The sequence below is a fragment of the Melospiza georgiana genome, chromosome 6 (genome assembly GCF_028018845.1).
Source record: "Melospiza georgiana isolate bMelGeo1 chromosome 6, bMelGeo1.pri, whole genome shotgun sequence".
NCBI classification, from domain to species: domain Eukaryota; kingdom Metazoa; phylum Chordata; class Aves; order Passeriformes; family Passerellidae; genus Melospiza; species Melospiza georgiana.
The window spans coordinates 20886001-20908601 of record NC_080435.1 but is presented as its reverse complement, the minus strand read 5'-3'; the positions used below and the strand labels follow the sequence as shown (position 1 = coordinate 20908601).

At 51.5% G+C, this 22601-nt stretch overlaps 4 protein-coding genes across 5 annotated transcripts; 2 read left to right on the top strand and 2 right to left on the bottom strand.

The window, feature by feature from the left end:
- Positions 1-3581: 3581 nt before the first annotated feature.
- LOC131085120 (prolactin-releasing peptide receptor-like) lies at positions 3582-6018 on the bottom strand. The gene is made up of 2 exons (XM_058026958.1): positions 5946-6018; positions 3582-4790 (listed from the first exon to the last, which is right to left on the bottom strand). The coding sequence occupies exon 2, from the start codon at positions 4722-4724 to the stop codon at positions 3639-3641; it is 1086 nt and encodes a 361-aa protein (XP_057882941.1). The 5' UTR covers positions 4725-4790; positions 5946-6018; the 3' UTR covers positions 3582-3638.
- Positions 6019-9037: 3019 nt separating this feature from the next.
- CCDC32 (coiled-coil domain containing 32) lies at positions 9038-13574 on the bottom strand. 2 transcript variants are annotated; one of them, XM_058026170.1, is made up of 4 exons: positions 13522-13574; positions 13080-13317; positions 12217-12373; positions 9038-10708 (listed from the first exon to the last, which is right to left on the bottom strand). In XM_058026170.1, exons 2-4 carry the CDS (start codon positions 13306-13308, stop codon positions 10570-10572), a joined length of 525 nt encoding a protein of 174 aa, XP_057882153.1. In that variant the 5' UTR covers positions 13309-13317; positions 13522-13574; the 3' UTR covers positions 9038-10569. The 2 variants fall into 2 exon arrangements, with proteins under 2 accessions (XP_057882153.1, XP_057882152.1); XM_058026169.1 differs by lacking the exon at positions 13522-13574 and adding an exon at positions 13440-13521.
- Positions 13575-13720: 146 nt separating this feature from the next.
- LOC131084622 (protein-L-isoaspartate(D-aspartate) O-methyltransferase-like) lies at positions 13721-17660 on the top strand. The gene is made up of 8 exons (XM_058026217.1): positions 13721-13986; positions 14730-14834; positions 15213-15244; positions 15684-15788; positions 16014-16134; positions 16255-16340; positions 16424-16593; positions 16869-17660. Exons 1-8 carry the CDS (start codon positions 13872-13874, stop codon positions 16879-16881), a joined length of 747 nt encoding a protein of 248 aa, XP_057882200.1. The 5' UTR covers positions 13721-13871; the 3' UTR covers positions 16882-17660.
- A 209-nt stretch (positions 17661-17869) lies between these two features.
- Positions 17870-22006, top strand: RPUSD2 (RNA pseudouridine synthase domain containing 2). Its single transcript, XM_058026360.1, has 3 exons — positions 17870-18262; positions 18735-19031; positions 19959-22006. Exons 1-3 carry the CDS (start codon positions 17870-17872, stop codon positions 20739-20741), a joined length of 1473 nt encoding a protein of 490 aa, XP_057882343.1. The 3' UTR covers positions 20742-22006.
- Positions 22007-22601: the final 595 nt, after the last annotated feature.

The following is a 22601-nucleotide window of genomic DNA, read 5'->3' as shown; positions in this document are numbered from 1 at the left end:
AGGAGGAGGAGGAGGAGGAGGCACCGGGGGAATACGGCATGAGTCGGAAGTGGGTACATCCATAAATCACCTGTGGTGCTTTCAATAATTCAACAGCGCTGGGAGACCCAGCAGTTCACAGAGAGGTGATGTCCATGGGAAGGTGCTCATGGATCCAGCCCCCAGGTGTCCAAGGCCGGGTTGGATGGGGCTTGGAGCAACCTGGGCTGATGGAAGGTGTCCCTGCCCACGGCAGGGGGTGGGACTGGCAGGGATTTAAGGTCCCTTCCATCCCAAACCAGGACCCATTCCCGGTCATACTGTGAGCCTGAGCTGTATCAAACGTGCTTTTAGCCAAAAGAAGTGAAAATAAGCCTGATTTACTCATGTACGTGTCACAAACCTGCCTCTTTAACCAGAGCCAAGAGCTGGGAAGAGAGCTGGCCATGGTTTGTACAGCCCATGGAATCTGATCAGAGAAATGCAAAAGATATTTTGCAAGCCCTGTCAAGAAAATGAGAAGCAGTGGCTTGAGTCAGAATGTTATTCACAATAAACCAGGGAATAACAATAATAATAATAACAATAATAACAATAATAACAATAATAAGTTATAATAATAATAATAGTAAATGAACCAGCAATTTCTAAGCTTTTTCCAGATCCACAAATAAAATTTGCCCAATGATCCTGGCTCAGTGGAAGAGCTTCTCTCTTCTGGATTTTTGTCATTACTGGTGACATCCAGACAGAACAAACACAGCAAGAGGGGGACTAAAAGTCAATGGAAAATCACCAGGCTAATTTTGTTTGCTATGCCTGATTTGGAGACAGAGGAGGAAATTTCTAGGAGTACACATGAAAACAGTGTTGATCTTTTGTGTGCATTTAGAGCTGATCTTCATCTCAATTCGTTCTACAGTGGAGGACAAAGGGCTTCATCATCTGCAGCCATGGGAGAAACCCGGATGGGGACCAAATAATGGGAATAATACCTTGCTTGTAGGTAAGCTCTTTGAATAATCATCTCTTGAGTGCTTTTGAGAGAACATCACTGGAATAAATTACATTATCTGCCCCAATTATGTTATCTGCCCCTTAAAGCTGTAAACACCTGAACAGGCTGAACAATATTTCCCTTCCTGGGCTGTGTCCTGGCAGATGGGAGAGCTACAGGCACCAAATCCTGCTAGAGAAGAGGGTCATGGAATGGAATTTTTTAGGTTGGAAAAGATCTTTAAGATCCTAGAGTCCAACTGTTATCAACCATATTTCAACCAACAAGAGAGTTTGTGAGGAAGAAGCAGCCTCAGGGAGAATATTGTGCAAAGCTCTCAATAATTGAGGATGATTTAACAAAAATATTCCCTTTATACCCCCTGGTTCCTGGGAGAAAAGCTTCGGGCAGCTTCCTGAGGAAAGCTCTGCAGAATCAGCCTTCAAACATGTTTTTCTCTCTCATTTATCTGATTAATTTATTTTCATTAAGAAAACCAACCATGTTCTCCTTTATATACCCAGTTTCTGTGAATCACAGACCACAGCTCCAGGATTTCTGTATTTATTCTCAGAAGTCACTCAGCTTTTAGCTCACTCTCCCGAAATAGTGTTTTCCCTTTTCCTGCAGGTAATTTGGGTAATCAGCAAAACATCTAAACAGGGAGACCTGAGGGTGGGGGTTTTCTTTCCTAGTGCTCAATAACTGCAAATTCTAGACTAGTCTGCAAACATGGAAGAGGAAACCTCATTCTCTTTGTGGATCAGTTCTCTGGGATGGATGTATGGATTTTAAATGGTCCTGCAGAAAAATACAGTGATGGGAATGAGTGGGTGGTGGAGTTGAAAGGAAAAAAAAAAAGGCTAAGAAGAGTAATTTAGGGAAACTTAGGGCTTTTAATTAAGAGTGAAGTAATAGAGATTGCGATGGGATGAAATGGAGAGAGAAGGAATCAACACCTGCAGTGACAGGACAAGGGGAAATGGCTTCAGTCAGACAGAGGGCAGGGTTAAATGGGATACTGGGAAGAAATCCTTGGCTCCAAGGATGGTGAGGCCCTGGTACAGGTTGCCCAGGGAAGCTGTGGCTGCTCCATCCCTGGAAGTGTCCAAGGCCAGTCTGTTTGGGGCTTGGAGCAAACTGGTCCAGCACTAATCCCAGCTTTACCCCCAAGGATCTGCCACTGCCCAGGACTGGGACAGAGCACATCCAAGCTGGCATCTTCCTGGGACGTGGCTGAGCTGCAGTCAGGGGTTTCTGGGTTTTGTGGGATTCACATCAACACACAGACACAGCCCAAGCTCTTGAAGCCTTTATTACAGGAAGGACAAACAGGGACCTTCTGCCTTGCTTGGCTCCTCTGGGATGAGCAGCCCAGGCCCAGGGGAGCTGCAGGAAGCTGAGGAGGGAGCTGCTCTGAGGGAGCACAACAGAATCCCTGGCACTACCTTGGATGGGTCCCTGTCTCTGCTGGTCACCCCACAGAAGGTCATGAGCCCTTCTAGGCCACCATGAGGGCCTCAGCAGGAAGGTGAGTGAGCTGGTGGGTGGGTGTAAGGGATCCTGTTGGGGTCCAGCCAGCTGTGTCTGCACTGGGTGCTCCCCAGGGATGCTGGCCAGTGCCATGGGCAGGTTCTGTGCAGGGCTGAGGATCTGTTGCTGGGGGTTTGAAGTCCTGTCCTTGGGCACGAGGAGCAGTGGAAGGTCACGGCTCGGCCCCACAGAGCAGGGCAGCTGGGAGCTGCCATGGCCCTGAGCTGTGGTGCCTGTGGGAGTGCTGGAGCCTGTGGACTGTTCCCAAGGGTTTCTCCTGGGAAATCAAGAGGTTAAAACCTAGATGGGAATTGGGTGTAAGGAGATGCTGCTTTCTGCATGTGCTGCTTGCACAGTGGAGCCTGAGAGGCCAGAGAGGCACTTCAGACACCGAGGAGCACTGACAAGCAAACCTACACTTCATCTGGCAGCTTCTGGGGTAGAACAGCCTGGCACTGGGATTCCCACCTCCACTGCAGGGCCCTGAACGTGGACAAACACCAAGCTAAACTCCCCTGGGAGCAGAATTTAGGACACCATTCCCAGCAAACTCATCACATGAGATCTTTTGAGTCCTACTTGGTGATGAAAAGCAGTGATGACTTCATGGATGTGCCCTGCTGCATCTGCACCTTTGGCTGGAGAAACTGGGATGCCCTGTCTGGTTACGGGGGCAGCTCCTCCAGCAGGCCAAGCAGGTTATGAAAGTCACACTCATTCCAAACAGCCATCTGCTGTCAGCAGCCACGTGTCCCCATCTGCACCTGCAGAATGCACATTATCCTACATTGTCCCCTCACCAGTAAGCCACAATTTTAAAGGATAAATGCACAGCAATTTCATGGCTCCCTGTGCAAGTCGACCTCTTCCCGTGGCACAAAGCGCTGCCTGTTGCTTAGGAACAATCTATATCCTACTAAAATGAAGATGTGCTCCCTCCAAAGAGTTTTTTTTACACAATGGATGTTTGCCTTGCTCAGACACTGACCCACCTCCTGCATAAACCATGGGGGGAAGCCTCTGTGCTCCAAATGTTGCACTGGACACCTACTACACCCAGCCAGGATTTGGGATATAGGGATATGGCCTAGCTGTGGTTTGGGATGAGCGGCTGTGCAAACCCAATCCCTTAAGGTAACCTGGACTGCAAAGCTATCTTGTCCGAGGCCCCGGTGGGAACATCTGCCAGGGTGGAGCAGGTGTTGAAGCGGGAAGCCTTGCAGGACGTGCTCCTGGAGCTCTGCTTCTTGCGGTAGAAGTAGCCGCTGAGGTGGGACCAGAACTTGTCATGGAGGGAGGCGTAGATGAAGGGGTTGTAGCAGGCGGAGCTCATGGCGATCAGGTGGCACGAGACCTGGATGACGTTGACGTACCTCTTGTCCAGGATGGTGAACTCCTCGTCGATGTCCCGGATGAAGTTGACCACCTGCAGGGGCAGCCAGCAGACGGCAAAGCAGACCACGGAGATGGTGAGCACGCGGAAGGTCTTGTGCTTGGTCCTGGTCCACTTGTCCCGGCAGTGAAAGGCGGCGCCCGGCACGTTCCTCCTGCGCAGGTGGTAGGTGATGGCACAGAAGGAGATGGACACGGCCAGCAGCGGGAGCATGTAGGAGAGCAGCAGCATCAGGCACGAGTACAGCAGTCGCTGCCTCTCCTCGTGCTTCCAGAACTCCTCGCAGATGATCATGTCGTGGCCGATGGCGTTGAGGTCCAGGTAGTGGGTGTGCAGCGAGGTGGGCACGGAGGCAGCGATGGAGAGCAGCCAAATGCAGGCCACGAGGCCGGCGCAGGCCCTGCGGCCGATCCGCCTGCGGATGGGGTACGCCACCACCACATAGCGGTCGATGGCGATGGCCGTGAGGGACAGCACCGACACGAAGACGGTGGCGGCCTGCAGCAGGGTGACAAAGTGGCACATGAACATGCCGAAGAGCCAGCCCCGCTCCTCGAAGGCGTAGGACACGGTGAGGGGGACGCAGGCCAGGCACATGATGAAGTCGGCCACGGCCAGGTTCCCGATCAGGAAGTTGGTGGTGCAGTGCAGCTTCTTGGTGAGGGCGATGAGGAGGATGAGGAAGAGGTTCCCGATGCACGCCACCACCACCAGCGTGGCGTAGAGTGGGATGAAGAGCGGCTTCAGCTCCAGGAGCAAGTCCAGGCCCGTGAAGATCAGGGCTGAGTCGTTGTGCCAGGAGTCATTGGGCAGCTGAGCCATGGGAGCCCCTGTGGCTGATGCAGCTTCTCCACAACTCAAAGTCAAACACAGATGAGCCTGTGAGCTCTGGAGGGGACACAAATACATTTTGGCTGAACTTTTGGGCAGAAGGACCTGTCCCAAGTCTGGACCTCTCGCACAGTGCTGTGCTGAGGCACTACTGGCTGGTTTAAATGACTTGCCTAAGAGTGAAGATGCCCTGTGACAGACATAGAGGAGCTCAGGTATGGAGGAGAATTGGGAAGCTGGCTGTGAAATAGTGAAGCAGCCAGCACAGATCTGTGGGGAGCTGCCAGCTAGGGGCAGCAGGACCTAAAAATCAACTCAAGAAACGTCATGGAGAGTTTGTACCTGGGAACTGAGCTGAGCTGACTTAAGGCAGAAAAAAAGGAACACTCCTGAATTTCTTGCTTTTTATTTTTCCCAGTTAATTCCACCCTGACCCACCATCCCCATGGCAGCTGGCTGGGCAGGGAAAGGAGCATCCTTTCCATCCCCTGCACTCCTGTGTCTCTCCCAGCCAGCCCACCCCATCCCAACCCATCCCACTGGGTTCTTTTATCCCCTTGGTTATATCTTCATCACCCATGGAGCTTTGGCTTCTCCTGTCTTTCCCTGTTCCTGCTGTGATGTGAGAGAGGGAAGGAGGGAGTGCCTGGCTCCCTGGGCACCTCCACAAACCCACTCAGGGGGAATGAGGTGAAATGTATTCCAGCAGAAAGTGTATGGAAATTAAGAGTTCCCCTCCAGGACCCTCCTTTCAAGTCCCACACTCTCAAAAATTGTTTGATCGCCCTTACCAGGATCTGGACAGCCTTTTCCCCGCAGTGGAGAGTCAAATCAGCATTAATTAAGGAACCCTTGTAATTAACCAAGGGATATTGAGGTTTTCTACATCCCAGCTGCACTCACAGGGCGCACGCTGTGATACCACAGCTCCAGGTCCCCATGCCCTGCCTGGGGCAGGAGCACAAAATCCATCAGGAAACTTGCAGCTGAGGAGCCAAAATGCTCATTAACTTACAGAATGAAAATTCTGAAGCTCAATTAAATTCTTTAATTCTGCTTCGTATACCCACGAGAGTCAAACCAGCCCTTCTGTGTGTGCATCGCCAGGCTCCTGCTCCCTCCTCGATAAATGCTGAACCCCGCGGCTCCGGCTGGAGTCTGGGGGGTCCAGGGTGTGGCTGCGGGACCCCTGTCCCGGTCCGGAGCTCTTACCTGCCGAGGGCTCCGGGGTGCTCGGGGCCGGGAGCCGCCCGCTGCCCGCCGATATTCCCGTGAGGATGAGGAGGAGCGCTCCCTTCGCAGGGTGTTCACCGGGAGACTCCGGCACAGCCGATCTCAGCCGGGCTTTTGTGGTGTGGGGCTTTTGTTGTCTTGCTTTGTCTTTCTTTATTTTTTATTTTTTTTTTCCCCCGTTGCCTGAGCCTTTCAGTCCCGGAGGAACAGGACGTTCCCACCCCCGGCGCTCGGTGTTCCAGGTACCCGGGGGGACGCGCACATCCCCCCGCAGGTGGAGCCGCATCCCGCCCCCCGGCCCGGCGGGGAGCACCGGGGGGCTGCGGGGAGCCCCTCCCTCGCCCTCGGGGCCGGGTCCGGGCACGTTCTCCCGGCAGGGAAGGAGGGCAAGGAGCGGGGAGGACGGGGCGGGCGGGAGGGCGCAGGGACCCCGCGGAGCCCCGGAGTCGGCAGCGCCCGCCCCGTCGGGGGGTCCCGGCTCGGGGGCGAGGGATGAGGGGGGAAAGTGAGTGGGGTGAGGGCACAGTGGGGTGAGGGCACAGTGGGGTGACGGGCACCCAGCCGTAGGGTGATGGGCACCCAGCCCCGGGGTGCTGCTGGCCCAGCTGGGGGGGCAAGTGTAGGATGGGGTGAGGGCGGTCCAGCCATTGTGAATTGCCCCAAATGAGAAAGGCTGACCCTGGCACCCTTACTTTAATAAGGGAAAATGATAAATAATGATCACCCACTGGAATTTTGGGGGGATAAGAGGAATGGAAATTTGCAGAGCGGTCACAGAAAATTGAGAGTTTTGGTGCAAGAGGGTGATTAATTCATCCCAATCTGATGGAGTTGGGCTGGTTATTAAAGCTGGCTGAGCCGATCAAGAGGAGACTGCTCACCCCTGCCGAATAATCAGCAGGAAGAAAATCATCTTTGTCTCCATATCAGTGCCTGACGAGAGCTGCTGTTAATTTTAAAGAGCAGAACAATCAGATTAGGAGAGCCAGAGGCTGGTTTGAGAGGAGAGCTGGGCTTTGGAGCCGACTGCAGGGTGATGAGTCCAGCCCAAGGCAGGCGCAGGCTCCATCCCCCCCGGATGCGCCATGGCCGGGGTGAGCCGGCTGCAGCTCTGGGAGCTCTTCCCTCTGCACGGGCTCATCCTGGAAAAACCTTCTTTGACATCAGCTTTGCTGCTTCCAGAGCCTGCAGAATAAACCACTCTGATTCCCAGAGCTCGGATTGCCCCGCCCCAGGTCCTGGCTCAGGGATACAAGGATGGGTTTGAAAGCTGCAGCCCACCCTGATGGTGGAGCTGGAGACCCCTCCTGTGGCATCCTGGTGTCCCTCCCATCCCGTAGAGATGATGGACCGGAATCAGTTTGCTGTGATTTTTATTCTTTTCCATGTCATCAGGGTGGTTTATAGAAATAACCAGAGATCCCTGAGACCTTGTCAATTCCAAAGGAGGATGGAATATTTAATGGCCATAAGCTTTAGGAGGGAAGGTTTGGGGTGGATAGTGGGAAAAAATCCTTCCCTGTGAGGGTGCTGAGGCCCTGGCACAGGGTGCCCAGAGAAGCTGTGGCTGCCCCTGGATCCCTGGCAGTGTCCAAGGCCAGGCTGGATGGCGCTTGGAGCAGCCTGGGGTGGTAGAAGTTGTCCCCACCCACAACACAGGATGGAACTGGATGAGCTTTGAGATCCCTTCAAACCCCAAACTATCCTGGAATTCTGTGACTCTCAGCAGCACCACAGGGTGTTGCCAGCTCATGCTTCTGTGAGACTGATTCCTTTGGCCCAAGCTTATGGAGAAGCACATTTTTTCCCATTTGGATGGGTGGAAGGCTATCCCTGCTGCCCAGAGTGCTCTGTCAGCCCTGCCCTCCCCTTGCTCTGACAAGGCAGCAGGTGAAATGTGTTAGGTACTTTATTCTGCCCCATTTTGAAAGCAAACCCCTGCCAGGCTGGGGCTGTGTTACCACATGGGCTCTCCACTGGCTTCCAGGGGTGCAGAAGTGCTGTTTCATGCAGAGAAAAAGGTAAAATAATGACTTTAAAAGGTACAAAGGGGCAAGGGGCTGCTGTTTCCTTTGTGTTTTACTCATTTATCCTGCCTGAAAGTCATTTCCTGTATCTGCCTGTGCTTCATGGTCTGGACCCGATGCCACCAGGCACTGCAGCTGCAGATCTGGCTGTGCCTCTGAGGATGGGCCCCTCCTGTGTCCCTGGATGTCACTGATGTCCCCTCTGGGTTAAATTGTCACAAACAGGCTGCCCTGGGCAAGGGTAGAGTGCCCAGCCCTGGGGGGATTTTAGAGCCATGTGGCTGTGGCACTTGGGGACACGGGTGGGCTCAGCTGTGCTGGCCTTGGATTCGATGATCCCAGAGGGTTTTTCCAGCCTCAACAATTCTCCCTCTGCGGGAGTTATTTCCACACCCAGGAAGATTGGTATTGATGTAGAAGCAAAATCCACCCCTAGTGAGGCTGCTGCTTTTACCAGCAAGAGTTGGTTTGGTGCAGAGGAGCTCAGCAGTCTGTTGTTCCCAAAATAAACCCAAATATTGAGAGGTAAGGCCTTGCAAGTCGAATCATGTGTGCCATCAACAAGTTTAACAACGCTGCTTGGACACATCACACTCCTGTTCACAGATTCAGTGATTTTGTAAAGAAGTTTTAAAGGTTTTCTTTATGGTGATTTAAGTACAGACTCACTCCAAGTCTATACTCTCAGTTATAATTTAATTATATATAATTATATTGATGTAACTATATTTATTATATCTGGGAGGGGAAAAAAGTTAACTCTACATAAATAATTCATTAAGGAAATTATTGCTCAAACTTTGCAGTTATCAGTAGGATTTTTCTTTTGCCCCACATGTTTCCATAGAGCAGGTCAAAGAATCCTGGAATGTTATTATTTTTACAAGTGAAATGATAAGAGCTGTCCCCTCAGGTCCCTTCTCCAAAGGAAATGTCTGGTGATGTGGATGTGGAATAATTTCAGCACAGTTCTTTTGGGTACACTTCCTCCTCAAATATGTTTAAGAACAGGTAAGATAATATAAAGCATCCTCACAGTGCTTGTTACCCATAAGAAGAATTTTATTGACTGGGAAATAGGCCGGGGACAGAGAAATTGCTGCTTTCTGTCTCTGCACAAACCATTTCTGGGAACAGCTCAGAGTTCTGCATCTCTGTCACAGCTTTGTCTCATCAGGTGAGAGAGATCTGCACAAGGACACAGACTTAACATAATAGAGGACAGCTAAAGGATAAATTAAAAGGGACATTTAATGAGCAAACCAGCAAGACACGAGGCTTGTGCATCACTGGCACTCAGATGATTCACCCCATTCCTCAAGGTTTAAAAAACAAGGGATTGTTTTAATGGAGAATTCTGAGCTGGGGAGGGAGTTACACCCGGAATGCTGATGGTGGGAACAACCTCTGAGCTGTGACACGGTGACTGAGAGAGCAGCGCCTCTATTTGGGTACAGAGACAGGAAACTGCGAGGCTCCAGCAAAAATTTACTCATAAAAAAGTATTTTCAAACAGGTACATAAATGAACACGGCATGAATCCGGTGAGGATTAACTCCTAGAACGACAATTTCCCCTAAGAAGCTCTGACAGACTGTGCTGCTTCCCTCTACCGACCCCCAGTGTTGGTGCCGAGGCAGAACACAAGATCAGCGGAAAATCAGCACAGTATCACAGATTCTTGGATTAGTAAAAGGAAATAACCCTCTGAAGAGTTAAGCAGGGTGAAAAAAACAATTAAATACTAAATATATTTCAAGTCAGAGAATTCTATGCAATTCTGTGATGAAAACAAGTGGTTTGTAGCCTCCCTGTCTACCCCTCTTGGTTTCCCAATACAGAATCTCATCTGATCTTTTTCTGGAGAGGCTGAACAGGTACAAAACTATCAACAAGAGGAAAAAATACTCCCCCTACAGTCTGTAATAGAGATTTTGGGCAATAAAGTGGGATATTAGGGGGAATATTACAGAGAGGAATGTGAAATAGCTACAATGTCAATGACACCAATTTATTGACTGCAGTGAGATCTTCCTTCAGGGTCCCAAATTCACAGCGGTGGGAAATATCCATCTTCTTCCTGGCACAGCCTGGGGCCAATTCAGACTGAAACAGTGAAGATCTGGAGAAACCAAAGTGGATTTGGCAGGAGAGGAAAAAAATGCCCAGCTGAGTAATGAAAAGGTAAAAGACAGGACCAAAGTGACTCAGTGGTTTCTCTGCTCTATTCTAGACCGTGATGTTCTCTGGTGCTTCTCCACAACTGCTTTTGTTGTTATTATTGTTGTTGAATGTGTCTCCTGATGGATTCCAAACAATCCAGGCTGGAATGATGAGGTGGCTGCAGGCTGGAGAAGATCCACGTGAGGTTTTGGTACAGATGTTCCCTCTCGTCCCTACCAGTGCCAGCCGCTGCCTGCGGAGCTCCAGAGCTGGGATTTGGTGCCTTGGGGGTTCTTTCTTTTAAAAATTACTTCTTCAATGACTGACCATTTGCTCTGCGCCCCCCTTCCTGCGATTCCTACGGCCGGGCACATCCTCCTGGGGGCTGGGACAAGGGGCAGGGCCGGGGGCTCTCACTGCTCGGCAGCCGGAGGCTCCTCCTCTGCCTCGGGCCTCTCGGGCTGCGGCTCGGGCGGGATGAGGCACTGCACCTCCTCGGAGCTGATGGCCACCTTGTCCGGCTGCAGCCAGCGCTTCAGGTGCTCCAGCGTGCTGGGGACAGCAGAGGGACACCGTGAGACCAGGCAGGGACAGAGCTGCACAGGAGGAGCGACAGCAAAAGCCTCCACAGGCAATTCCTGCCCTCCACAGGTATTCCCGTCCCCACAGGTGAGGTCTGGCGTGGAGGGATCCTGGTGCCACAGGGACAAGCAGAATCTGTCACTGTCCAAAGCCATTCCCTGCAGGTGGGCCTTTGAAAGGGTGGTTAGAACAGGTTTTACACACCTGAAGCTCTCCTCTGCCTCTGTAGCCAAAAACTCCAACTCAATCAAACAGAGGGCAGGGTTAGGGTTAGATGGGATATTGGGAAGAATTCCTTCCCTATGAGGGTGCTGAGGCCCTGGCACAGGGTGCCCAGAGAAGCTGTGGCTGCCCCATCCCTGGAAATGTTCAAATCCCGGCTGGATGGGGTTTGGAGCAGCCTGGGATAGTGGAAGGTGTCCCTGCCCAGGGCAGGTGGGGGGCACTGGATGGGCCTTAAGGTCCCTTCCAGGCCAAACCAATCAGTGATTCCAGGAGTTTCCAGCTTCCTGGGCTGGATGTAAAAAGCCTCTTGCTCAAACAAACCAAACTCCCAACTGCCTCTTCGTGATGAAGATCAGGAAAAATGGTGGGGAAAGGGAAGGGAACAAAACCAAATCTGGAAGAATATCTCAAAATGTGTGAGCATTAATAGCAATGGAAGGTTAAAAAACTAATATAATCCTAACCCTCTAATATCATAAATCAGTGCACTTAAAAGTTAAGGCTTGTTTAATTGCATCGGTGGGCGAGACTCAAAACTTCAGCACCATTCAGGAGTGACCTCTAACTTCATAGTCAAGCTCTAGGGACTGAAATTCTTTCATGGATAACATCCCCACCCTTTAAAAACAGTAGAAAGAGCCCATAAAAGCTTGGTTTTAAATATAAATCGCATTGAAGTTAACTGGGGGACCAAAGAAACCATCTGAAACCTCCTTATAAACAGGGATTACTTTTCATAGTTCTGGTAAAGTAGATTTTCTTGACAGGAGAGAAATAATCTTCTTGTCATCCAGAAGCAATCATGAAAAATGTCAGCTGAGAAATGAGGAATTTGGAGAGTGTTCCATGTGATTGGGAATAGGAGATTGCTTAGGGAAAGGGTTCCCATCTTACTTCTGACATCATCTGTGAGAGGGCAGGAGCACTGTAAGAGAGGCAGGGAAGGGAAATCTCATCCCAGGACTGGCAGCAACCCCAAATCCCCATCTGAGATACACTGCATATCCCCTCCTCTGCTCCATTCCTTCCCTACGCCATGTGTGAGGAGGGAAATCACTGAGTAGGTCCCAGCTACTTCCATGCACTCTAAGGGGTGCAAAGATCAGAAAGGAGCACTGGAAGCTCAAACCCTACGTGCTCTGTGTTCCCTCTGGCACAACCCTAATGGGTATTTCTGTGTCATGTCCTGACAAAACCTTTTTCCAGTTTTTGAGGGGTAGGTGGTGATCCCTTCCCTCTAATTTGCTCATTACCTCTCGTCAGCATCGTGGCCCTCCACGTAACATTCTGCCTCAAACTTCTCCTGCAGGAACCTGTCCCAGCACTCCTTCTTGGCCTGGGACAGCGTGCGCAGCATGTCCTTGGAGGTCACCTCCTGGGACAGGCCTTTGATCCTCATCAGTCTTCTCTCTGTGAGGGGAACAGGGGATTTTGTTACCTCGGTTATGGGTTTTTTCCTGGAAGGAGAGAAGAGAAGGATCTGGACTTCTATATCAAAAAGTAAGTTAAATTAACTTTTCAAGACTAATTTCTATTTTAAAAGTAATTTTCTCCCTGTATTTCAAGCCTGCCTGGCTTCCTTTCCTATATATGCACAAGATGGTGTTTTTCAGGTGATGCTTCTGAAGGAAATAAGGTTTGTGCAATCAGCCAGCTCTGCCTGTTTGGGGTTTTAATAACTTTCATACTTACTGCTCAGCTTCCATGAAATCACACAGGACAGCACAGATCTCACAGGCACTGAGTTTCCCACAATTTCCATGCAAATTGGAAAATAAATCACTCTCATTGCACTACTTGGTGTGCTGTGAAACAGCAACAAAGGCATGATGAAAGTTCTGGCAGAAATAAAAGCTTAAAAAGCCACTTCTGCCACCTGTTCTGTTGCTGTGTGCAGCCTCCTACTTATTGTGGAGGGTAAAAAACAACTTTTTTCAGCTTTTGCTTTATAAAAAGTTCTTTTCTGTGCCAGAGATGAGAAAGCTCTGACTGAGCTTCACCTTTCCACTGCTGCACTTGAAGAAAAGGAGTCAGATTCTGTGTATTTAAGCTGGGAGAGTTGTTGACCACAGCACTGGCACCACAAAAGCAGAGCTGTCGCCAGGCAGACACTCACCCAGGGATGCTAAATACACCTCTGAGTCCTTCAGGGGTGCCCAGGGCTTCAGGGCAGGTTGGGAAGAGCCCCCCGATCCGCTGCCCTCGGCGTAGGAATCCATGAAGGAGTCTGTGAAGGCATCGCCGGCGTCCTTGTGCTCGGGATGCGGCAGACAGGAGCAGATCTCAGCCCAGAGGTCCTCGCTGGACCGGGTCACCACGGAGTCCACGCTCTCGATCATCCTCATCCTGGGATCCTGCCACGGGGGGAACAAACGGTGAGCGCCGCGCCGAGCCGAGCCGCCCGCCCAGGCCTCCGCCACCCGCCTCCCTCTGCCCAAGTCACGCCAGCGGACATTCCAGGGAATTCCCATCCCACCAGGACTCCCGGCCGCCCTGCAGGGAGCGATGTCCCCGCGGCTGCCCGTGAGGCGGAGGGGCCGCCCCGCTCCCGCACCCACCGCCCGCGCTCCGAGCACCGCGGCAGCTCCGCCCGCGCCTCGCCGGCCCCGGGCCCGGCCAATCACCGCCGCCACCGGGTCCGGCTCCGACCAATCACCACGCGCCGCCGCTGGAGCGTGGGCGCCCATTGGTCCACAGGGTGGGGGCCGCTGACGCCGCCGCGCCGCCATGTTGGCAGAGGGCGGAAGCTGTGGCGGGCGGCGCAGGCGAGGGTGGTGTGACATCCCTGAGGCGCTGCCGCCCCCGCCGCGGTTCGGCGAGGCCGGGATGTGCTCCAGCGCCACACCGGGAGCTCCGGCGGGGCTCTGAGCCACCCCCTCTCTCCGCAGGCCGCTGCCGTGTCCGTGGGATGAGCCAGCTGCCGTGCGGCGCCGTGCTGGCACTCATGGGGCTGCTCTTCGCCAGGACCATGGCCTGGACATCCAGCGGGAAAACGCACGCGGAGCTGGTGAACAACCTGTACAGTGAGTGCCGGCAGCATCCTCTGGAATGGCAGTGCACGGATATTTAATGGCTGTGTGTGGATATTTAGTGTCACGCCGTGTGACGCTGCTCACTCGGAAGGGTTGGGGTTCACGTTCCTGAATTTTGGCATTTGCCCCGGCCTGAACTCGTTCTATTTATAGCTGGAAACAAGGTGCTGTGCCAGGAGGGGCAGGAGCGCCTCTCCACACCTTCCTTCCCTGCCTCTGGAAGTGTGTGCTGCAGCTCGGTGTTCGAGCCCGGCGGTGCAGCCGAGTGTCCCGCACATTCGGGCTGTGCCCGAGGGCTGGAATGGTGCCCGGTGCCAGGACAGCTGGAATACATAAAAATAGCTGTAAATTCCCCAGAATTCCCGCAGAAAGGTGTGAAGGGATGTCGGATGTCTCTGCGGCCGTGGCCCTTGAGTTCACTGCTGAAACCTGAACCGGAGTCTCCGTTTCCCGCCGTGAAACGCGACTCCGGTTCGCTCCCATCACACCTGGCAGTGCCAGAGGCGTTGTGGCTGCAGGTGGCCGCCTCTGGAGATGAGCTGGTGGCTGGGCCCCAGCAGGAATGGGAAAGGCTGTCCTTCCATCAGTGTTTGGTTTGCTGTCTCTCTCAGATCCCTCATTAATACCCCCAGATCCATTAACTCCCTGAAGTGTGAACTTCCCCTTTCAAATTTCTTCTTGCTGGAATGCCCAGGATTTCAGTCCTGCCTGTCTCTTTTTTCCTTCTTTCCCAGAAAAAGGGATCGTTAAGTCTCAGCGTGTCTTTGATGTGTTGTTGGCTACGGACAGAGGTCACTACATCAAGTATTTCCCATACATGGATTCTCCTCAATCCATTGGTGAGTCGCTTCTGGCAAAACATCTGCTGTCAGCAGGGCACAGGGTGCCTGGGCAGGTGCTCCATGGTCGTGTTGTGGAATCCCTATCCCTGGAAGTGTCCAAGGCCAGGTTGGATGGGCCTTGGAGTACCTTGGTCTAAGGGAAGGTGTCCCCACCCATGGCAGGGGCTGGGACTGGATGAGCTTTAAGGTCCCTTCCAACCCAAATCATCCTGTGATTCTGTGAAAGGGGACAAGTATTTCCAAATCATCCTGTGATTCTGTGAAAGGAGACAAGTGTTTTCCTGTTTTGGGGGGAAGGTGGGGGAGAATTAGGAACTGTTCCCATTGGGAATTTTATTCCCTGTCAAATGACTTGTGTCCCCCATTTCCTTTTAGGCTACAAGGCTACGATCAGCGCCCCACACATGGTAAGGTGAAAACTCCTCCCTTTCAATAGCAATGGAGGGAATTGTTTATTTCTCTTTTTATATTTAATTTTTCTTCAAGTAGAAAACTGAAACATCCCATGGACATGATTATCCTGCTTGTTTCTTTAGGGATTTTTCTTATTTAGAGGAGTTCCCCCATACTCTTTCAGTTGCTTTAAAAGCGTGCTTAGATGGGAATTCCATGCTGTCCCTTTTTTTGCATGAGACCTTTTCTCCTGCTGTTTCACATCTAATTCCTGAGCCTCTGCCTAAATTATGTCCTGCAAAAGATCTTCCAGGTCTGATTTTGAGTTTTGCTCTGGAAGTGTCAGGCACAAGGCCAGGTGTGCTGTGATTAAATCAGAAACAGCAAAAGGTGTTGGAAGAGGAGACTAACCCTGGGATGTTTCCCTCTTCCTTGTCCTGGGTGTCCCTGCAGCACGCCCACGCGCTGGAGCTGCTCAAGGATCAGCTGGTGGAAGGTGCCAAGGCGCTGGATGTGGGATCTGGGAGCGGATACCTCACGGCCTGCTTCGCCAGGATGGTGAGCTCACAGCACTCTGTTCCCAGCCTGGAAAGCACATCCCTTAATTAGCTGCTGTAACTGGCACTACTCAGCCCAAAAACCAAGGAAGGGGCACAGGGCTTGCACCTCCTCTTCAGAACCTCTGCTCTGGAGTTTCTTCCTGGAGATTCCCCAGTTCCCACTGAAACCTGCCCTGGCTCTTCCATATGGGAGGCATCAGGTGTTCCCTGATGTTTTTTGCAGATTGGCCCGACAGGAAAAGCTGTGGGCGTGGAGCACATCAAGGAGCTGGTGCACGAATCCATCCGGAATGTCCAAGAAGATGATCCCACACTGCTCAGCTCCGGCCGCGTGAAGCTCGTGGGTGAGCTCCCTGCAGCCCCAGGGTTTTCCCCTTGGCTGTGCTACTTGCAGCCCTTCCAGTTTGTGTTGATGTTTTGTTATGACACAACCCAAGTGGTCCCTGGGTGTTTTCCCTCTGTAGTTGGAGATGGCAGGCAGGGATACCCTGAGGAGGCTCCTTATGACGCCATCCACGTGGGAGCGGCCGCAGCCACCGTCCCCAAGGAGGTAAGAGAGGCCATGCTGGGTGTCCCTAGAGAAAATGTGTGGGCTTTTTTGCCCCTGCTGACCGGGATGTGTCGGTGCTGCAGCTGCTGAAGGAGCTGAAGCCGGGCGGGCGGCTGATCGTGCCCGTGGGGCCCGAGGGGGCGAACCAGGTGCTGATGCAGTATGACAAGACCAGCGAGGGGCACATCGTGGAGACCCAGCTCATGGGCGTCATCTACGTCCCTCTCACAGACAAGGAGAAGCAGTGGCCTCGGTAAAACCTGCTCTTCCCTGAGGAACACTCCTTCCTCTCTCTCTGAGCTTGCTCTCCTTGGCTTTGCTGACCGAGTCCTGGATCCCTGGCGGATGCTGTTTGTGCAAAAAAAAAAAAGGAGAGAACAGCTTGGCAAAGCAGGGGGTATTTTCTGTCTGATAGAGCTTGCAGAGTTTTATTTCCTCTTTTTCTGGAGCCTGTGTGTGTGTTTAAATTCCATGTGATGCTGGCAGAGAACTGAGAGAGTAGTAACTGTTGGTTTTCCTTTGCCTCAGGGATGACCTCTGACACATGGATGGATATCTCTAAAGGCACCTCAGAAAGCTCATGAGAGGGACTTAGGCCTGTAGATGGTCAGTATGGTTTTGCTTTTTAATGGAAATTTCATCAATGGATAAAGGGAAGTTCTGCTTCAGAGGAGCTCGTTCTGGAGGGATGGAGAACAGGGACAGGACCAGGGGAGGCTCTTGGAGGCCGTGGCAGCTTCCAGGGAGCAGATCCAGACAACTCCAGCTTTCCTCTCTGATAAACTCTAGATAACATCAGATCACAGAGAATTCTGACAGCAGACAGGAATACCTAAAGCTTCACTAAAACCACTTTAATATCGACTACTCTGCCTAATGCTTGGCGAAAATAAGTCACAATTAGTGTCTTGGAGCAATGTACCCTGACTTGTCAGTTTTTAAAATATGGGAGCGTGTTCTCTTCCTGCCTGCACCAGCTAATTTAATGATGGGCAGCAACACTGGATTTTGAGGGTATGAAAAATGCTCGGGTTTTTTTCTGTTTGGAGTTTTGAAAAATATTCATTTCTGGACTTGACCCTCTTTGGGGTTACGAAAAATGTGCATTTCTTGGCTTTTCTGATTGGGGTTATAAAAAATGCTCATGTTCCGGCTTTTCCCTGACGCGTCCCTCCCGCAGGCGGTGACTGAGGAGGCTCACGAGGGGCAGGCGGGCTGCGGTGAGGCTCGAGGGTCATTTGTGGAGCAGCTCTGATGGGGGAAACTGCTGGGAGGTAAAAATTGAAATAAATCAATTAATAAATAAAGGCGCTCTCGCTCCTCCATCGCCTCCGCCTCACGACGCCCTGTGGGATGGGGGCAGAGGCGGGAACGAGACGGGGGCGTGGCCTGGCGGTGCCGGCGCGCGCTGATTGGCCTGCGCCGCCCGGCGCAGCGCGATGCGTCACGGCGTGCGCCGCGCGGTGTGGCCGGCGTGGGTGCGCGCGGCGGGGATCGGGGTCCGGTCGCCGCCCCCGCCCCGCGGGGACATGGCCGAGCCGGGACCCGGCACCGGCCGAGCCCGGGAGGAGGAACCGGACCCCGCCGGCAAGGAGGAGGCGGCGCCGGCCCCCAAGAAGCGGCGGCTGGCGGGCGGCGAGCGGTACGTGCCGCCGCCGCGGAAGCTGAACCCCGGCGTGAGCTTCGGCGCCGAGCACTTCGCCGAGACCTCGTACTACTTCGAGGGCGGCCTGCGCAAGGTGCGCCCCTACTACTTCGACTTCCGCACCTACTGCAAGGGGCGCTGGGTGGGCCGCAGCCTCCTGCACGTCTTCGGCACCGAGTTCCGAGCGCAGCCCCTCTCCTATTACCGCGCCGCCGCCCGCGCCGGCCGCCTGCGCCTCAACGAGGAGCCCGTGAGCGACCTGGACATCGTGCTCAAGGTGGGCGGGCCCGGGGGGGGATCGTGGGCTGGGGACAGAGCCCGGCCTGCCCCAAGCCGTGAGCATCACCCCGTGAGCGGCGTGGTCAGATAATACAGGGCAAGGAGTTGGAGTCGATAATCCTGATGGGTTCCTTTCCATTCGACATGTTTTATGATTCTGTGAACCATGTGGAGGGGTTTAAGGGAGAAATCGGGGCTCCCGGGGAATCCCTGCCCTCCTGGATTCGGGAATGTGTAGATCCTGCAGCCCCACAGGCAGCCGCACGGCTTCCTTCGCCCTTGGGAATGGGAATATGCTATGGGCAGGTGGTCGCATTCGCGTGGTGACACACACACTTGTTATTCTAAATCCGAGATCCCTGGAGAAAGGGGCTTTAATTCTTCTTCCACGATGTCAAGTCCCTGTTGTGTGTGGCCGGGTGGGTGGTCGCAGGAGCCGGATTCAGGCTGACTGTCCGTACCCCTTCCAGAACAACGACTTCCTCAGGAACACGGTGCACCGGCACGAGCCGCCGGTCACCGCCCAGCCCATCCGCATCCTGGCCGAGGACGAGGAGGTGGTGGTGGTGGACAAGCCCTCGTCGCTGCCCGTGCACCCCTGCGGCCGGTTCCGGCACAACACCGTCATCTTCATCCTGGGCAAGGAGCACGGCCTGCGGGAGCTGCACACCCTCCACCGCCTGGACCGCATGACCTCGGGCGTGCTCATGTTCGCCAAGACCGCCGCCGTGTCCAAGCGCATCGACGAGCAGGTCCGGCAGAGGCAGGTGAGGGCTGCGAGCTGCTGCTGTGCTCCACAGTCAGCCGGGTTTGGGCTCTAGGTGAGCTCAAGTTCCCCAGGCAACTCATGGTTGTGTCGCTGTTCTTACCTGTTGATGCTTCTCGTCCCAATAGGCTAAAGAGAGAGTAAAAATTGAGCTTGGCAATATGGGATTGGAAGGGAGCCCCTAAAAAATGTAACTGAATTTAGTAATCCTAGCTTGATAATGTTAAAATGAAAACCCTAAAAATTTAACTGCTTTTGATATTGGATTGAAAGCTATCTCCTAAAAATTTAGTTCAATGTGGTAATTAAATTTCATTTAGTAATACTGGACTAAAAGGGATCGCCTACAAATTTATTTTGATTTGGTAATATTTAATTGTAAAGGGTCTCCTAATAGTTTCATTGATTTTGCTAATTTTAGGTTGGAAGTCATCTCTTAAAAATTGAAATTATTTCAGTAATATTGGGTTGAAGTGGATCATCTTTCTTAAGGGATTATGCAAACTTACTGGGGTCATGCAGACCAGTTAGACATGAAATTTATTTGTGAGGGAACACATGTCAACTGTCCACCACTTTCTTAATTTAAAAATTCCCATTTTTCCAGAGTCTCTTGATCCAAACAGAACTTTTTCCAGGATTGGCTTCAGGGCTGTAAGCCAAAGGCTGTGGAGAGATGGCTCCTGAATTTAAAACAAGGCAAATAGGCCAGGCCTTTCTACTCTTGATTTCCCAACTAGCTGAGGAAAATGTATGGGGAAATTTGGGTTTTAAGTAGCTGATTGCATATTTGTCCCTTTCCTGTTGTAATAAAATGCCACCTTGGGATGTATTTTATTGAGGAGAGAGGGAGGAGGAGCAGCAAGGCTGGAGCTTGGGTGTGTTTTCCCCCTGTGTTTCCTGAGCCTCCCTCTCGTGTCTCTGGCAGCTGGAGAAGGAGTACGTGTGCCGGGTGGTGGGGGAGTTCCCGGAGCACGAGGTGGTCTGTGAGGAGCCCATCCTGGTGGTGTCCTACAAGGTGGGCGTGTGCCGCGTGGACGCCAAGGGGAAGCCGTGCCAGACGCTCTTCCAGCGGCTCAGCTACAACGGCAGCAGCAGCGTGGTGCGGTGCCTGCCCCGCACAGGCCGCACGCACCAGATCCGCGTCCACCTGCAGTTCCTGGGACACCCCATCCTCAACGACCCCATCTACAACATGGAGGCCTGGGGACCGGACAGGGGCAAGGGCGGCAGGATCGGCAAGACGGACGAGGAGCTGCTGAAGGCGCTGGTAGAGGAGCATCGCTCCAAACAGAGCCTGGAGATCTTGGGTATCGGGGAGGAGGACTTGAACTCTGCTGGGGAAAGTAAAGACTGTGGGAATTCAGGTGACTGCACCAAGTCTGATCCTGTAAATGGGAGTTCCTGCCCTGCTGAGGATGAGAGGGATCTGGAGAGGAATGACGTAGCAGCTTGTCCACTGAACACTGATACCAACCTGGAACCGCCTGATAAAGACAAAGAGCTCCGTGTGTGTGGGAGTCAGGATGGGCAGGCAGGGGAGAAGGGCTGGGAAGAGAAGGACCCTTTGTGTGTGGAGTGCAGGACGAGCAGGCGGGACCCCTCTCCCAAGGAGCTGGTGATGTTCCTGCACGCCCTGCGCTACAAGGGCGCCGACTTTGAGTACTGCTCCAGCATGCCCGAGTGGGCCATGGAGGACTGGCAGGAGTGACCAGGACACCCAGCACCTGCAGGCCCTGCTGGCTGGCACAGTGGCGTGCAGAGACCAAAGATTGACTTTGCATTGTGGCTGAGGTGAACAGAATGTGCCTTGAGCTGGGCTGGGAGGGATCAGTGGGGTTGGGGAATTATCCCGCTTCCCACAGGTGCTGTGAAAGATGAGCAGGGAAGCGAGGCTAAAACAGAAGTTTTATGTTGCCTTTTAGTGAACTGGCACTTGAGGGCAGCAAGGACTGAACTCTGCTCGGCACAGGCAGCTTTGCCTTCACCTCAATGGATTCTGGATCAATTATCCACATGGATGATGAAGTGTATGCACTAAAAGTCAAAAACTTATTTTTCTTCCAGCCTGCTGTGTTCCTGTGTCTTACAGTAAGAGCTGCTGGATGTCATGTCATAAAAAAACCCCTGTTTTTATTGTATTTTGTTGTCAGATTGATTTCAAAATGACAAGATTACTCGTGAGAACACTGTGAGGTAAAACCAGGACACTGTGATCTGTTTTGTGCCTGCTGTTTGTCAGCAAGATCCACTTGCCTTTGAAATCACCAACATTCATTCAAATAATTACTTAAGTTAGTAGTTCTGGGTGCGGGTATTGGGCCTGGTTTTGGAGGTACTGTTCCCCAGATTTTGTCTTGAAGAGATTTTTTAATATCACTTCAGTGTGACAGCTTTCAAGAAAAACAAAAGCAGTTTTATGAAGCAGAAGACTTCTTTCAAAATAATTTTAGAAGTCTTCTTTTAAAGTAATTTATATGAATGATTAATATCACCATAGTTCTTATTTTCATTAGTGTTTACACAGTAGATTCTTGGCTTCTGGGAGGGTTTTTATATTTTAATATTAATTTTGGAGATCTCAGGTTGGCCAACCCACAGGAATTATTTCCTTCCTCCTAAAATCACTTGCTGATGTCACCAGCGTCTGGACATAACTACCAAATCACAATAAACCATTGCTTGCCTCCAGTAGCCCACAGGAGCCAAGTGGTGTCTTCCTCTGAGGATCATCCAGCTGATGTTGAATATTTCCATAAAAATGCATTCAGGTTTGAGCTTTGTTCTTCCACATCCTGGCAGTGGTTTTGTGATTCTAGTTTAATTCCAGGTATTTAGAGAGGTGATGCTAAAAATCAGCGTTATCCAAATTTTGATGCATTGGAATACACCTTTCATGGAAATAAATGGAACTTGGGCACCTTCAGTGTATAAAAAAGGATGGCTGGAACTGTTACTGGATTTGGATGCAGGGGAATGGGGGTAGATTTAGGGATGGCAGTTAAATTAGACTTTGATGAGGTCTAGACTTAGACCTCCAAGTTATGCTTGGAGGTTTTTTGGCAAGAAATTTCTGTAACAAAAAAAGGCTCTGTCAGGGATTTTCCTGACTGACATTGAAGCCAAAGGGCCTGATGAGGAACTGGAGCTCAGCTGCTCACTGTTTTTTCTGCTTTTCCTGGAATAATGGCTGCAACTGGCAACTTTAATTTCCTGGTCAAGAAACCTCTGGGCTTCTGTTTCCAGGATTCTTTGAACTATGACGATTTAGGATTTAGTTCACAAGGATACTACATTTTATTTTATTTTATTTTATTTTATTTTATTTTATTTTATTTTATTTTATTTTATTTTATTTTATTTTATTTTATTTTATTTTATTTTATTTTATTTTATTTTTTCATTTAATTTAATTTCATTTTTATTTTATTTCTTATTTTTAAAATAATTTTTATTTTTAATTTTATTTTTATGAGATTGGGTCTGTGGTAAGTACTGGATCCTGGTTGTTGGCATAAAGTTTTCCATACAAAATGTAGATCCTGGAAGAATTCTTTTCCTTAGTACACCT

What these genes read in the sequence shown, in the direction of transcription:
- LOC131085120 (XM_058026958.1), bottom strand. Translation starts at nt 4,724, where the DNA reads ATGGCTCAGCTGCCCAATGACTCCTGGCACAACGACTCAGCCCTGATC.
- CCDC32 (XM_058026170.1), bottom strand. Translation starts at nt 13,308, where the DNA reads ATGAGGATGATCGAGAGCGTGGACTCCGTGGTGACCCGGTCCAGCGAG. An exon ending in GGTGTATTTAGCATCCCTGG is followed by an intron (nt 12,374 to 13,079) that starts GTGAGTGTCTGC and finishes TTCCCCTCACAG; the next exon opens with AGAGAAGACTGATGAGGATC. An exon ending in GGCCACGATGCTGACGAGAG is followed by an intron (nt 10,709 to 12,216) that starts GTAATGAGCAAA and finishes TGCTGTCCCCAG; the next exon opens with CACGCTGGAGCACCTGAAGC.
- LOC131084622 (XM_058026217.1), top strand. Translation starts at nt 13,872, where the DNA reads ATGAGCCAGCTGCCGTGCGGCGCCGTGCTGGCACTCATGGGGCTGCTC. An exon ending in GGATTCTCCTCAATCCATTG is followed by an intron (nt 14,835 to 15,212) that starts GTGAGTCGCTTC and finishes ATTTCCTTTTAG; the next exon opens with GCTACAAGGCTACGATCAGC. An exon ending in CGGCCGCGTGAAGCTCGTGG is followed by an intron (nt 16,135 to 16,254) that starts GTGAGCTCCCTG and finishes TTCCCTCTGTAG; the next exon opens with TTGGAGATGGCAGGCAGGGA.
- RPUSD2 (XM_058026360.1), top strand. Translation starts at nt 17,870, where the DNA reads ATGGCCGAGCCGGGACCCGGCACCGGCCGAGCCCGGGAGGAGGAACCG. An exon ending in ACCTGGACATCGTGCTCAAG is followed by an intron (nt 18,263 to 18,734) that starts GTGGGCGGGCCC and finishes TACCCCTTCCAG; the next exon opens with AACAACGACTTCCTCAGGAA. An exon ending in AGCAGGTCCGGCAGAGGCAG is followed by an intron (nt 19,032 to 19,958) that starts GTGAGGGCTGCG and finishes TGTCTCTGGCAG; the next exon opens with CTGGAGAAGGAGTACGTGTG.